The sequence below is a fragment of the Hemicordylus capensis genome, chromosome 1 (genome assembly GCF_027244095.1).
Source record: "Hemicordylus capensis ecotype Gifberg chromosome 1, rHemCap1.1.pri, whole genome shotgun sequence".
Lineage (NCBI taxonomy): Eukaryota > Metazoa > Chordata > Lepidosauria > Squamata > Cordylidae > Hemicordylus > Hemicordylus capensis.
In genome coordinates this window covers 46,597,989-46,614,159 of record NC_069657.1, presented here as the reverse complement: position 1 = coordinate 46,614,159, position 16,171 = coordinate 46,597,989, and the positions used below count along the sequence as shown (strand labels likewise).

Genomic DNA, 16,171 nt, shown 5'->3' with positions numbered 1-16,171 from the left:
CATGGTGATTGGGCAGTGGGGATTCCCTATGCAGATAAGGAGGAGGGGCCTGTGATGGTTAAGGTCAGTTGGAATGCAGCTGTTACTGGTCGGAAGATGTTCTTGATATAAAAGGATAGCAGGCAGGGGTCTGCAAAAAGACAGGTCGTGAGGGAGGAAAGAGCCCCTTCAGGACAAGGAGAATGCCGTTGTGTAAATGAACAAAATCTGTTAACTCAGGGAGGGAGGAAGAAAAAACATGGAGGGGGAAGAAAGAGTGGAGAAGAGCGAGTGGAGGAGAGAGAAAGAGAAAAAGAAGGGAAGGGGAAGAGAGACAGAAGGAAGGGCAAGGGATGGGCCTGAGCCTGTCAGCAGCCTGAGGGGAATGAGTGGCCATGGCGGCATTGGCAGCAAGGAAGGGTCCAGGCAACCACTGCTGCTATTTGGGGCTACTGAGGCCATTGTAAGAGGGAGGCAGTCAGGCAAGGGATGGGCCTGGGCCTGTCAGCGGCCTGAGGGGAACGAGCGGCCATGGTAGTGACAGCAGTGAGGAACGGCCCAGTCAACCACTGCTGCTGCTCCTGAAGGGCGGAGCAGGAGCGGGGCTCGGGTGAGGGTGGGGAGGTCTCTGGGGATAGGGGGCTGCAGCTTGGCCAATAGGCAGCAGCAATGCTGCAGCCATGACCAAGAAGGGTGAGGAGGATGGAAGCAACGGGATGGAGAAGCAGCAGGAGTGCAGCTCAGGTCAGGGTGGGGAGATCTCTGAGGTGAGGGGAGCAATCAAGTACTAACGGGCAGATGCTCTAGAGCGGGCAAAATTTCTAGCACTGAAGCGGAGAGAAATAATGGCGGCGGTCAGGATGCAGAGGTGGAGGGCCGGCAGGCGAAGCCCCTCAGGCCAGAAGAGGTGGGTGGATGGCGGGCGAAGCCCCGCCAGCCGGGAAGAGGAGGCGGTGGCGGGGAGAAATGATGGCGGTGGTGAGGAGGTGGGCAGACGGCGAGTTAAGCCCTACCAGCCGGGTGGAGAAGGTGGGAGGCGGTGGTGGGATGGCCTGGCCCTGGCCCGCCCAATGGGGAGAGCAAGCGAGCGAGCCGAGGGGGGGAGAGCAAGCGAGCGAGCCGAGGGGGGGAGAGCGAGCGAGTGAGCTGCGGGGGGGAGAGCGAGTGAGCGAGCTGCGGGGCGGAGAGCGAGTGAGCGAGTGAGCTGCGGGGGGGAGGAGAGCGAGCGAGCGAGCTGCGGGGGATGTCAGAGGCTCAGTACACAACTGCACAGATGCTCTGTGCGGGGTCAGCTAGTAAATAAATTATACGAGTCCGGATGAAGTCTGTCCTGTTCTGTCTTGCTTTTCATAGATGTTAACAGAATAGTATTTGAGATCCTATTAATTGCCTTTCTGCTGTTGTATAGATGTTTTATCTGGATTTTAATATTCTGATCGCTGTTTGTATCTGTTGCGTTTATGGTCTTTCTGTATATTTATACACACACACCCTCTATTATTTATTAATCATTCATATATATATATATAGATAGTTGTTATAAGTGATAAGATGGTATAGAATTACCATAAACAAAGAAATTCATGTTATACTATGTTTCTTCACATCACTGCGGCTATTCTTGAGTATATGAGTTGTAAACTTATAGTATGCTGCAGCACCCTTGAAATCCTTGTGTGACATCACTCTTTGCGTTCTTGCCAGAACTGGTGTCGTGGGTGGAACAGGTCAGGCACAGGTCCCAGGGCCTGTGCTTGTCCATGCAGCTGACCCCTTTGCAGTGGCAGTAGTGGTGCAAGCTGGCTGACAGATTTGCACTGCCGCTGCCTTCATCACTAGGTACACCAGTGTCGTATTCTATCTAGCAATCCTTTATGTTTGGTTAATTAGAAGTTTGTTCCAGTGGGGATCCTGTAGAGAGTGTGTGTGTGTGGGGGGGGGGGTGGAGTCAGAAAGAGAAGGGAGGGAAAGGAGAAAGAGAAAAATGGAGTTGTTTCTGAATAAAGCTTAGTTAAACAAACATAAGACTGCTTTGTGTTTATGAGGGAAGCAGCTATAAAACACCTAGCAGCTATAAAACTCCATGGGAATGTCTGGCAGAAGTCCCTGCATCATTGTGGGGCCTTAAGAGTGCTCCCTTGCCCTATGGTGAGAGGCAAGAGGAGGAGGAGCTGTTGTGTGCGTCAAGACCCATGCAATCGCCCATCCTTCCCCCTACTCCCTGCATGTCGATGGGGTTGATCTCAAAGGTGAATGCAAGGGCTTTGGGAGGAAACCCATTGACTGCTGCGAAGGGTGAGGGAGGAGCTACCACTAAAGGGCTCAACAATATTGGTGACAGCTCTTCTTCTTTTCACCCTGCAACGGTGGGAGGGAGAGGAACTGCCACCACCTGGCAAGTTGTTGAGGGCAAATGGAGTGGGGTGAAGGCCCAGTGCAACCTATGGCCAGCACTCTATCTTGCCGTTTATTTAATGGCACAAGTCCGGATAGATTGTGGGGGATAGATAGAGGGTAGCTCCCTACAGCTGTTGCACTGCATGTGCAGTGCAAGATCTGATGTTCCACCAACACTGTTGAATGCTTACTTGAAGAAGGAACATGAGGACAGAGCTCTCCATTTAGCCATGTCCACAGACAGTCAGAATTGGCCAATTTACCTACAGGCCAGAACAAGGATGAAAGTGTCTTACTTCCAAAGGGAGAGAGCCCCTCTAGGAAGAATACTGAAAATATGAGAGACACAAATGGGGCAAAGAACAAAGGAGCCAGGGTGCAGAAACATCTAGAGAGGGGGGGAATTCACCTAAGAGAACTGTTTCTTGTGATTCTGAGTGTAATAAACTAAACATAGCATATTTGCCCATAAGTTCAGAAGATGAAACAACTTTCTCTCTTAGATTAGAAGATGGGACGAGTGGATCATAAAAGCACTGTATTACCCCCAGAGTTTCCATTCCTGAGTTATTCTGTGTCCAGCTAGAGTGTATGACATTCAAACTCAATTGCTTCCAACTGACCCAGAAAGAACTTGGGTTAACCAGCTTCCTTTTAAGTAAATGAATGATAAGCTCCAGTTTTGTCTCATGTGTCCAAAGGACACTCTCCCAGCAGCATTGTGGCTTGTCAATATGCTTTTTAGCAAATTCCAGTCTGGCTTTTTAATGACAAAACTGGAGCTTCTTGCAAGTCACATCAGCTCTATGTCCACAGATGAAAAAATGAAGCTTTCAAAGAAAAGAACACCATACCTACTGTGAAACATGGAGGAGGCTTGGTTATGTTTTGGGGCTGCTTTGCTGCGTCTGGCATGGGGTGCCTTGCATCTGTGCAGGGAACAATGAAATCTCAAGGTTATCAAGACATTCTGGAGCGAAACGTACTGCCCAATGTCAGAAAGCTCTGTCTCAGTCGCAGTGTCAGAAAGCTCTGTCTCAGTCACAGGTCATGGATCCTCCAACAGGATAATGACCCAAAACACACAGCTAAAAGCACCCAAGAATGGCTAAGGACAAAACATTGGACTATTCTGAAGTGGCCTTCTATGAGCCCTGATTTGAATCCTATCGAACATCTATGGAAAGAACTGAAACATGCAGTCTGGAGAAGGCACCCTTCAAACCTGACAGGAGCAGTTTGTTCAGGAAGAGTGGGCCAAACTACCTGTTGACAGGTGCAGAAGTCTCATTGAAAGCTACAGGAATCGCTTGTTTGCAGTGATTGCCTCTAAAGGTTGTGCAACAAAGTATTAGGTTAAGGGTCCCATCATTTTTGTCCGTGCCATTTTCATTTCTATTATTATTTGAAATATTCTGTTGCATCAAAATTCAAAAATATTCTGTTGCATCAAAAAAAAGCAAAGTCTGATTTTTGTTAAATGCGGAATAAACAATGATGGTTGCCAATTACGTTTGTCAGTTTCAAGTTATTTCAGAGACAACTGTGGGTTCTCCTTTTTCCGTGGAGGGGTACCAACACATTTGTCCACGTGGTATGTAAAGGAACTCTTAGGGCACATCTCTATGATGGGCAAGCTGGTTTTGTAGTCAATCCCTTTCCCTAGGGAACTCTGAGAACTGTAGTTCTGTTGAGGGGACAAGCTACCTAACAGAAAATCTTCAGCACCCTCACTAAGCTACAGTTCTTTGGGAGAAGCCGTGTTTGTTACAAAGCCAATAAAGGCTTATAGTGTAGATATGCCCTTAGACACAAGATTCTCAGGGAATCTTAGAATAGTAGTTCAGGAATAGGTCTGAAGGCCATTTAATCCAACCTTTTGCTCTGAAGCTATATTCTTTGTGATTCCATACCCTGAAAAGATTAGCCAGGTCATCAAAATTATATTGTATAAAGACTTGCTCTGCCAGCCTGGAAGTGCCAGTTGTAGTGCCATGCGAGAAATGTCTCTGTGTAAGAAGGAATAACTTTATTTATCTGAATTTCATAGTCAGCTTTTTTGTGTTCCCTATAAAGCCATAGGTCTTGTAATGATGTGATTTAATTTTTTTAAGTAAAGATGTCTTGCTTAAATAATTGTGAAGAAAAGCTTAATGATGCAAGCCTGGTGAATTTTCAGGGCTCAGAAGGCAAATAAAAACAATGCAGTTTCGACATACCTTGGCTCTTACCATTCCACAAAAATTATATTTTAAAATGTCAATCATGTGGTTTCTTGAGCCTGACTAATGCTTCCTGTTATTTTGTCTTTGACACTGGGGGCACCATCTCATTTTTCATTGTCATTGTCTGTGTAATCTGTTCTACATTTCCATTTCTGTCCTTTGTTTTAATGCACCCAAACACCCTGTTTTTGTTCCAGCGGCTGCTGTATTATAAAGAAGCATCTTTACTGATCTGAAATCCATCTGCCATTGGTTTGCCAGATCTCCCAGTGTGTTTGACTCCATCTGGAGTTTCCCATAATCTTTCCTCAGTCTAATGTAACCCAAATATATAGGCCTACATTGCAGCTTTACCAGCCCTAGCCAAGTTGTGCTGTCTAATCCTGAACACTGAACTACATATTGCAGTAAATGTGTGTTCCCAAGCCTTTGCCACTATAACAATATTATGATGATAACTTGGCAAACTATAAAAATGCATGCAACATGAGATAGCATCCAAATCTGCCAATGTGAAGGATACAAGGTAAAAGTAGAATAATTTAATTAATTCCATGCTGTTGCAAAGATAAAACTGCATTATCTAGACATTCTAATATCAGTGTATTACTCAATATTTAAATGGTTTGTTAATGTCTTTGCCATTTCCTCCCTATATAACAGATAAAGGACAACCAAACTACCAAACAATCTGAAATCAGTGCCATTTCCATAGAAAACATGCGTTAATTCGTGATCCCTCACCCCTGAACTGCTGTATCTCAGTTCCTTCATATCCATCGATGAATGCTTGGCATCTTTCCCTTATCTTTCTGCTCTTGTGGCAGGATAGATAAAGCCTCAGCCAACAGGTAGATTATTGTCTTCATGGTTCTTAGGGTGCTTAAGTTCTAAATAATGAGATTTTCTTATCCTGTTCCTATCTCGAGGCCCATTTCCAAAAAGTGGTGCTGGGGGATTCCTGCTCAACCCCTTGGCAGTTGTGCTTTGGGGTTCTACAAGGTTCATTCTTTCCCCTATGCTGTCTAACATCTACATGAAACTGCTGGGAGGGGTCATCTGGAGATTTGGCCTGAGGTGTCACCAGTATGCGGATGACACTCAGTTGTATCTTTTTCATCAGACGCAGGTGAGATGGTGACTGTCCTGAATCAGTGCCTGGATGCAGTAATGGAGTGGATGAAGGTGAACAAGTTGAGACTCAGTCCAGACAATACAGTAGTTCTGTTGGTTGGTGGTTGCTCTGCCCTGGTGAATGATATTCAGCCTGTTCTAGATGCGGTTGCACTCCCTCTGAAGGACCAGATACGCAGTCTGAGGGTGCTCATCAATCCAGCACTGTCGCTAGAGGCTCAAGTGGTCTCTGTGGCTCAGAGCACCTTTTATCAGCTTTGGCTGATATGCCAACTGAGACCTTGCCTGGATAGAGATAGCTTGGCCACAGTTAGTCTCTGGTAATCTCTTGCTTAGATTATTGCAATGTGTTGTACATGGGACTGCCTTTGAAAACGGCCCGGAACTGCAGTTGGTACAAAATAGGGCTGCAAGATTATTAACTAGGACTTGGTGTTTTGATCATATCTTGTCAGTACTTCGTCAGTTGCACTGTCTCCTTGTCCATTTCTGGGACCAGTTCAAAGTGCTGGTTTTAAGCTTCAAAGCCCTAAATGGCTTGGGACTGGGTTACCTGAAAGAGTGCCATATGTCCTGACTCGGACCTTAAGATCTTATCCCATATGTCCTGACTCGGACCTTAAGATCTTCTTCAGAGGCCTTGCTCCGAGTGCCCCTGCCAACGAGGTGAGGTGGGTGGCTACTAGGGAGAGGGCCTTTTTGGTAGTTTCACTCTATTTATGGAACAGCCTCCTCAGTGAGGTTAGCCTGGCATCATCACTTTGTTCTTTTAGATACCAGTTAAAGACCTATTTTTTCACTCAGGTGTTCTAAATTTGATTTTTAAAATTGACTTTAAAAAAGTTTTGAACTCTTTGCTAACTGAGCAAAAAGTCACCTTTTTAAAATGGTGATTCTCTTTATTGAGCAGGGGGAGAGCAACTGGCCCTATCCAGCCGCAACACAGTATCACTCCAATGGCTGTTGCTGGAGTCTGTCTTCTGCTTATTTTTTAGATTTTGAGCCCTTTGGGGACAGGGAGCCATTTAATTTTATTTATTTATAACTATGTGAGCCTCTTTAGGAACTTGTATTGAAAAGTGGTATATTAATATGCATCATATTTGTATTCATATTTTGTATTTTGGAAAATGTGTTTTGTTTTATGTGTTTTATTTGATGTTTTAATGCTGTGTTATGAGCCACCCAGAGAACAATTTGTTATGGTATGGCTAACAAAGTTTATTATTATTGTTGTGTTTGTTGTTGTTATCGAGCATTCCGACAATGGAACCAATTACCTAGTGAGATGGTGGGCTCCCTCCCTAGCTGGAAATCTTTAAGTAGAGACTGGACAGGCATTCTTTGGGGGATGCTCTTGCTCCGTATTTCCTGCACTGAGAAAGGGTTAGCCTACAAGTCCCCACCCCCGGACACCAACTCTATGATTCTGTGAAACACACGTATCTAGTCCATCTAGATATGTACATCAGGGAGCTGATTGTCCAGAGGGATTGTCTAAGTGAAATAGCCCTTAGGAATTGGTTTGCACAGGCTGTAACTGCAGATGCTTTTGCCACTCTGATAACCCTGCATTTCTGCATCCTGCTAAGCGTGCTTGGCATCTGTGTGCTATAGTTGTGCATCATGCAATGCACAGCATAAAAATGCTTGCAATGAAATTTCATCATTCAACGAACAAGGTCAACTTGCGTAAAAGTCAAGAAACCCCCTGGACAATGCAATGGGAGATCCAGTGAAGTGCAGGGCTGGGTTTGGACTTGAGAAATTCAGGCTCAAGTCCTCTTTGACCCATGAAGCTGAACTGAACATCTTTGGACAAGCAATTGTCTCTCAGTCTAACCCTAGGGTGTTGTGATGCTCTTTGATGTGTTATCCCCTTGAGCCTTGGGAAAGAACTCTACATGAACAGATTACTTTGGATCAAGTATTGTTTTATAAAGCTTTAAAAAATGTTTTATCTTTGTATTTTTCTAAAGAAAAGTTGAGCTTGCTCCAGCCTCTCATCAAATGTAATTTTTTTTCTGGGCTGTTTTCTTTTGTTTTTCTTTGAGGTGGGATTGCTTGTAGTTAATGCAGTATTTAAAATAAGGATATATCACCAATTTTAATGATGACACTGATAGTATTTGATATTCTCTATCGATCATTCTTTATCCATGCATTAATCCAGCATAGCACTATGTTGACTGCTGCTGTGCACCTAGCAGATGCTTTTGAAGAGCTGTCTAGAAGAATTCTCAGCTCTTTCTCATGAAAAGTCAACCATTAATTTAGATCCCATCATGGTATAAGAGTAGGACAGATTGTTCCTTATCTATCATGCTTAACCTTGGGCTTGACTGTATTGAATTTAATGTGCCAATATACAGTCTAGACACCTGGCTGTATTACATACTTTTGAGATTCCTGGAGTGGAATCTAGAGCCTCCTATGGTCCAGATTTGATGCTTTACTGCAGGGTTTTTGAACCTTGGGGCCCCAGATGTTGTTGAACTACAACTTCCATAGTCCCTAGCTGCTTTCAGCTATTGTGGTTGGGGATGAGGGGAGTTGTAGTCCACCAACATCCTCCTCCTCTGCGGGAGGGCAGGGTGCCTTCCTTTCTTAAGGAGGCAATAATTAGACCTCTTCAGAAGAAGCCTGCATTGGATCTCTTGGAGTTAAGAACTATAGGCCTGTCTCCAACCTTCCATGGCTGGGCAAAGTATTTGAGAGGGTGCTGGCCTCCCAGCTCCAGACTGTCTTGGGGGGAAAAGACTGATTATCTGGACCCATTTCAGACTGATTTTTTGGGCAGGCTATGGCGTGGAGACTGCCTTGGTTGGCCTGATGGATGATCTCCAATTAGGAATTGACAGAGTGAGTGTGATTCTCTTCCTTTTGGATCCCTCTGTGGCTTTCAATAGTATAGAACATAGTATCCCTCTGGAATGTCTGAGGAGGCTGGGAGTGGGAGGCACCACTTTGCTATGGTTTTGCTCCCACCTCTTGGGCAGATTCCAGATAATGTCCTTTGGAGACTGTTGTTTTTTAAAACATGAACTTTTATATGGCGTTCCCAGGGCTCCATGCTGTCTCCAATGCTTTTTAACATCTACATGAAACTGCTGGGAGAGATCATCAGGAGATTTGGTGCAGTGTGTTAACAGTATGCTGATGACACCCAAATCTATTTCTCCATGTCAGCATCATCAGGAGAAGGCGTAACCTCCATAAATGCCTACCTGGAGGCAGTGATGGGCTGGATGAGGGATAACAAAACTCAGACTGAATCCAGATAAGACAGAGGTACTTATTGTGCAGGATGGGAACTCAGGAGACAATTTTGATCTACTGGTTCTGCATGGGGTCACAGTTCCCCAAAAGGAACAGGTACACAGTCTGAGAGTGCTTCTGGATCCATATCTCTCCCTAGTGTCTCAGACTGAGGCAGTGGCCACAGGTGCTTTCTATCAGCTTTGGCTGATATGCCAGCTACGTTTGTTTCTTGAGATGAACGAACTCAAAATGGTGGTACATATACTGGTATCCTCTAGGCTGGATTACTGCAATGCGCTCTATGTGGGGCTGCCTTTGTACGTAGTCTGGAAACTACAGTTAGTCCATAATGTGGCAGCCAAGTAGATCTCTGAGTCATCTCGGAGAGACTACATTTCTCCTATATTAAAAGAACTACACTGGCTACCAATATTTCTGGGCAAAATACAAGGTGCTGGTTATAACTTACAAAGCCCTAAACAGTTAGGCTCTGAGTAGTTAAGAGAACTCTTCTTCGCTATAGCCTCACTTCCCATTGAGATCATCTAGAGAAGTTCCTCTGCAGTTGCCACCAGCTCGTCTGGTGGCCATACAGGGACGGGCCTTCTCTGTTGCTGCCCTGAGACTCTGGAATTTGCTCCCTGTTGAAATAAGAGCCTCCCTATCTCTGACAATGTTTTAAAAGTCTCTAAAGACACATTTATTCACCCAAGCTTTTTAACTAGACTTGTTTTAAATTGTTTTAAGGTTTTCATTTCAGTTTTAAGTTGTAGACTGCCCAGAGATGGAAGTTTGGAGCGGTCTAAAAATATAATAAATCAATAAATCTGGGGCCCCAAGATTGAGAACCCCTGCTTTACTGGCATACTGGTAATGTAGGAAGAATTCCTTGAAATGGCATGATGCAGGAGAACCGCATTGACATCCTATGTAGAGGTGTACATACACACACGTGTGTGTGTGTATGTGTATGTGCGTGCCACACACAGAGAAACCAACATCTTTTTAAGGTTCAGTACATATCAAACTACTAGGATTGGGTGTGCATCAGATGTACCTTGAACCTACAGGCCGTAGATAAGGTTGATCAATTCTTAGTGTGGCACTGTCAGACCACAGTTTTCACTAACCCCTTCATCTGATCTTGTAATGGAAACAAAGCCTATGTGTACTGGTTTTGTGCATATTCATTCCGTTTTCCTTAGTGTTCTCTCTGTTTCTTCCTCCCCATGTCCTTGAAGGCACTCTGTATCTGAACAATATAAATAAAAGCCAGTTTCCAACATTTTGTCCTATTTGCCAAACATGCTAAAGTGGCCAAAAACAAAAACGAAAACAGAATATAGAAAATGAAGACTGTGCAGAGAGGGTCTGACCTCTGGTTCAGAGTAGCCTTCACTGAGCTTAATGGGACAAAGTAAGCAGGCTGCAATCATGATAAATCAATGTGGCTACTACTAACAAGGACTAAGAGGAACTGAGTGTTGAACTGGAACAAGGAGGTGTGGCTACACCTTCGCTCTATGGATTGGGTGGAGCCCCAGATTGTCTGATAGGCTCCTGATACTATAAAACTGAATGGCTAAGCCAAGCTAACCTTAGTAAGGGTCTGCTGGATGCTCTTGAGGAGGAGAGGTGGTAGGCATGAATAGCTCTCTTTGCTAAGCAGGCTCTACTCTGGTTTGCATTTGAATGGGAGACTACATGGGAGACCTGTAAGATATTCCCTTAAGCGCTGGGGTTTCTCTGGGAAGAGCATTTTTATGCTTGCATGCAGAAGGTCGCAGATTTCCTCCCTGGCATCTCCAAGAGAGGACTGAGAGAGTCCCTTGCCACCCCGAGCATTAGCGTACGGGAGTGGGGGGTGGGGGCAGGGTATGTATAAACAAACAAACAAACAAACAAACAAACTGTGGAGAAGCTGCTGCCAGTCTGGGTAGACAATACTGAGCTACATGGACCAATGGTCTGACTCAGTATAAGGCAACTTCCTGTGTTTTTGAGGTCCTGATTAGACATTTGGGCTTGATGAGCAACAGGGACTGAAGGTAAGCTTGTGGTTATGGCTGGGTGTACCTCAGCAGTGTAGCATCCACCAGCCCAAGGCATTACATCTTACTAGTTCATCACCCAGTTCCAATTAATGGCCATTCTGCCCTGTTCAAGACTGAGAGTTTCTGGTGGCAACAAGATTTTTGAAATCATGTTTCTTTTCCCCCTTCTCCTACTAAGAATAATTATGAAGAGGACTAGATAGCACCAATAATATAAAGCCAGCTGCTTTATTACACTTGAAGTGACACTGAGAAATGAGATGGAGCCATTACTGTCAAACCCAAAATATTAGAAAACATTAGTCATGTCCAAGAAACCACATGACTGACATAGAAGATAGGGATGGAAGTGGTTATTGAACTGTGATTACTATTAATAATGGATTTCTCATGCTTTAATTAACTGTGTTTTAACCAGTGGTACATGTACCACTGCCAGTACCAGTAAGAGAAGGAACTTCTGAGTCCTGGGCTTTTTGAGGCAGAAGGGAGTATACCTTATATTAGAGTTTTTCCCATGATCACAAATTTGTGGGTAGAAGTGGGTTAACCCAGGAATCTGTAGTCATCTGGGACCCAGGGAGCCCTCCCAACTCAACAGTTCTAAACCTGGGTAGCCCAGATCCGCTACCCAGGTTAAAAGTGAGGTAGGACACAAAGAGAGCCTTCCTACCTTTTTCTTTGGTTCGTCTGCAGCACCAGCATCTTTTAAGCTGTTCCCAGGCTGCTTTACTAAAGAGTTTTGTGGAAAGCAGGGCCAGGGAAAGGAGAGCTGCTGCAGTACTGAGGGCTGCCTCTCCACTGCTCCCACAATGCATTGTGGGATATGTGGAGGCCCCAGCTCTTGGTTTCAGTAATGGAGAATGCTGTTGCAGTGTTTGTGTGGGCATGTGAGCTGCAGAGCCCAATGGAGACTCTGGTCGTTTGGGAGTCTCCCAAACTCCCAAACTTCAGTAATGGAGAATGCTGTTGCAGTGTTTGTGTGGGCATGTGAGCTGCAGAGCCCAATGGAGACTCTGGTCGTTTGGGAGTCTCCCAAACTCCCAAACTTCAGTAATGGAGAATGCTGTTGCAGTGTTTGTGTGGGCATGTGAGCTGCAGAGCCCAATGGAGACTCTGGTCGTTTGGGAGACTCCCAAACGACCAGAGTCTCCATTGGGCTCTGCAGCTCACATGCCCACACAAACACTGCAACAGCATTCTCCATTACTGAAACCAAGAGCTGGGGCCTCCACATATCCCACAATGCATTGTGGGAGCAGTGGAGAGGCAGCCCTCAGTACAGCCCTCAGCACAAGGTAAGAGCGTGCCTTCCCTCCAGCCCACTCCATTATATTCGTGAGAATGAGCCCATTGTGTCATAAGCTAACAATTTCTGCTCAGCATGCTGATGTGGTACCCCAGTCCACTGCTGTCTTGTGATAGCAATTGGAACTTTAAGTGGGACTGAACAAAGTCAAGTACTGAAAAGGTTTAGACAGTGTCTGATCAATGGCTATGTTTTTGCATCTCAGGCAACGATTAGTTTCTAACAGTTTGTAAGGGGCTTCATCAAAAATCGTTTGGTATTCTATTAAATATCTCCCTCTCCCCCCCCCACTACTTTGTTAGCATGTCCGAAAACTATAATAAATTGGGGAGGAAATGATTTTTTTGTGTTAGGAAAAGCCATGCTGGTTGTCATGTTTCATATTCATTGAGGTGATTTATAGCTCTGTTGTTAATTATTGTTTCAGCTCATTTATATGTTGCTGAAGTAATTGAGAGACTGAGGTGGTTCCATGGCTAAATGAGTAAAGAAAACTCAGTAATGCATAAAATAGTTGAGGCTGGGAGAACATGGGTTCAAGACCTCGATCAGCCATGAGCTCCCTAAAGAATCTTTGCGGACAGAAACATAAGATTGAACAAATCCAATTCAGCATCACGAAGGAAAACCTAAAAACATCAGATGAGTACCTGCTGTTTCAGACCAAAGGTCCATGTAGTCCAGCAACCAGTTTCTAACAGGGACCAGCCAGAGGCTTCAAGGAAAGCCCACAGCAGGGCATGAAGGCAAGAGAACTCTTTTGCTGTTTCCCTCTTCCGCAACAGATATTCAGTGGAATGCCACACCAGAGTCAGAAGGTTCCATTTATCAAGGCTAATAATCAAGGCGGTCGCTAAGAGTTGACACCGACTTGACGGCACTTAATCAAAACCCATTGAAAGGTGCATACTCCATAAATTTGTTGAATTCCATTTTAAAGCCTTCTAAACCTTGACAATGAGTTCCATTTTCTTCTCTCTCTCTCTAACCTACCCTTTACACAAGGACCCCAGAGGTGGTGTACATGGTTATGTTTATCCTAACAATAAACCTGTGAGGTAGGTTAGGTTCAGAGTCACCCAGGGAGTTTCATGGCTGAACAGGAATTTGAACTTGGGTCTCCCCAGTCCAAACATTTGTGTTATGTGGAGAAGTATTTTCTTTTGTCTATGGCCAATTAATTTCTTTGGGTGACCCCAGGTTTGAGTATCAAAGAGAGGGAGAAGAATTCCTCTCGATCCACTTTATCGACATCATGCATAATTAAAAAAACCTCTGTCATATAGGGATGTGTATGAACCATGATTTGAACCACGATTTGAGCACAGTTTGAGAGCTTAAGAAAGAGGAGAGCAGGTCCTTACCTGTTCTCCGTCGCCCCATACAGCGCATGCGCAGATGCCATGTGCATGCTGGTGCTGCATGGGGATTCTTGGGATGCACACCACTCCAGCAGTAAGTTGCATGGGGTGGTGGAGAGCAGGTAACGACCTGCTCTCCTCTTTTTTTTTTAAAGCTCCCGATATGTGCTTGAACTGTGGTTCGTGCAAATCCCTACTTTCATACCCTCCCTCATTAATCTCTCTTCCCACCCCCTTTGAATCAGACTAGACATTCCTAATTAGACATGAACTTGGGGAATTGTGGTTTGTTAACCTGGTTTGTTCTAACTCTAGTTAGTTATCCGACCAGTCAAACAGTGGTTTAGTATCCTGGTTTGTTCTAACTCTGGTTAGTTAACAAACCACAGTTCCCCAAGTTTATGTATGATGGAGAACCGTTGCTTGCTATTGAAGTGGAAGTTTTTACACTCCTCTTGTGAGGTGAGGGCAGAAGCATGTAACTGTGCAGTTCCTTAGACTTGTTTATGTAGTGCTAAACCAAAGTTTTATATTACCTTTGAACCAGGGCAATATCTATGTGCATGGTGCCCAGTATTATTATAAATCCATAGGCATCCCAGAAGAACTAGTTTGCATGCATTTCCTTTTCTGGAAATGAGAGATGTCTTTTCATTGAAGTCTTGCTGAAAAGCATTCAGGATCAGTGCTGACATAATAGTAGTAAAAACATTTTGAGCTTGCACTTTAATTAACAGGTTTGTTAATCCTGACTTTTGGGGCTAGGTGCCCAACCTTAGTCTGTTGGTTAAGTCTGGTGCATTCATTGCCATGATCCTGGACTTGGGACTGCCCCAACCCAAGGTGGACATTTCAGAGGAAGAGACTTGATGAGGAGACCTTGCAATCTTCTCATCAGAGCCCCCTGAGCTGGAGGAGCCAGATCTAGCATGTCTGCCATGACTTGAGGATACCACCCTATGTTTTTCTGACTGGGAGGAGTCCCTTAAAGACACCTCCACATAGATCAACAGCATAATAAAGTTCCCTCAGCTCTGGAGTTAGCACCTACAAAATCTGGGAGGACCCTTTTAAGCCAAAGAGCTTTTCCCAGGGAGCACTCATAAAAAACCTTTTGTCAGCTCCAAACATTTGCTAGAGCAACATCTAACCCTACTCTGCTGTACCCAAATCTCTCTCTTGCCTGCTCAGATCTGTTTGCGGTCCAAACTGCTTTACCCGACTGTGCTTCCTCTGGAGTTCTGTCAGAGGTCTGAGCCCCTCCTAGGATTCTGATTAGCCTCCAGACCTCTATCTCAGCAGAGTCTCTGGCTTGTCCATAGACACCCGCACCCCCACCTGGAACGGGTTACTCACATATTATCATGTCTCTGAAGTCAAGGCTCTTTCTGTCTGAAGACAGGGCAGACTTGGGGAATGAGTCAGAGGGGGAAGCTCCCATAGCCCAGACCTCCAGAGCCCCCACTCACCAGAACCCCCCCTTGCAATAGAGGAATCATAGGTAACTGTTTCCAGCACCCCCTCCATGGCTGAAGGTTACAGTTCTGCCCTTGTCCTATGACTTGAAGGAGTCCCTTGATGACCACCAGTACCAATACAATCAGCTCCTGGGAAATCATGGAAGGGGCACTGAAGCCACACAAACTTCTCCAGTAAAGTGTGCCGTTGAGTCGGTGTCTACTCTTGGCGACCACAGAGCCCTGTGGTTGTCTTTGGTAGACTACAGGAGGGGTTTACCATTGCCTCCTCCTGCACAGTATGAGATGATGCCTTTCAACATCTTCCTGTATCGCTGCTGCCCGATATAGGTGTTTCCCAAAGTCTGGGAAACATACAAGTGGGGATTCAGACAACCTCTGGTTTGCTAGTAAAGTTATTTCCCGCTGCGCCATTAGGTGGCTGAGGGTAGCCCTAACTAGCCAGCGACCTGCATAAGACTGCAGTAGACTCTAGACTTTTGTTGGAACAACCTCTTCCTTGCTCTGGTGAAGCAAGGAATCTCCCCAGCTCAATCTCTCTTGCTTGGAGCTGTCCAATTTCCACTCCCCCCACCCTTGCTCTCCCTTGGTGCTGTCCGAGGTCTGAATCCCTCCTGCGACTCTTTCGTCCACCCAAAGCCCTGAGTCAGCTGAAACCTTGGCTTGGCTAATGTTCCCTCCAGGAACAGAATTCATGCAGGAGATCTTGGCTTGGCTTGTTTCTGCGTGTTCCCAGTGGCCCTGACTCCATGGGTGAACTTACAGAGGGGAAAACATATTTTACTCTCTCAGCATGAGAATATGAGGAATTAGGGTTGACGTGCCATTTCCCCCTTCTCAAGTGCACCCAGACTGCCCTTTCTCTCCTCTCGAATGCAGGTTAATTCTGGATAGCTATAGATAGCAATACTTCTCACCCCCGCCTTTTGCTGGCTGCTATTTTTTTCCCTCTCCTCTGCTGGAGACATTGTCG

At 45.2% G+C, this 16,171-nt stretch overlaps 1 protein-coding gene across 18 annotated transcripts in view; it reads left to right on the top strand.

Moving 5' to 3' along the window:
- ADCK1 (aarF domain containing kinase 1) overlaps positions 1–16,171 on the top strand; it is a 198,593-nt gene that overhangs the window by 76,085 nt on the left and 106,337 nt on the right. Inside the window, exon 1 of one of the 18 annotated variants that reach the window (XM_053287365.1) lies at positions 37–63. The exons of 16 other annotated variants lie outside the window; for them this stretch is intronic. In XM_053287365.1, the coding sequence (XP_053143340.1) occupies positions 55–63 (9 nt within the window). In that variant the 5' untranslated portion in view covers positions 37–54. Of the gene's footprint in view, positions 1–36; positions 64–91; positions 193–16,171 lie in introns of those variants that run through there. One more of the 18 variants, XM_053287366.1, reaches the window with a different exon arrangement.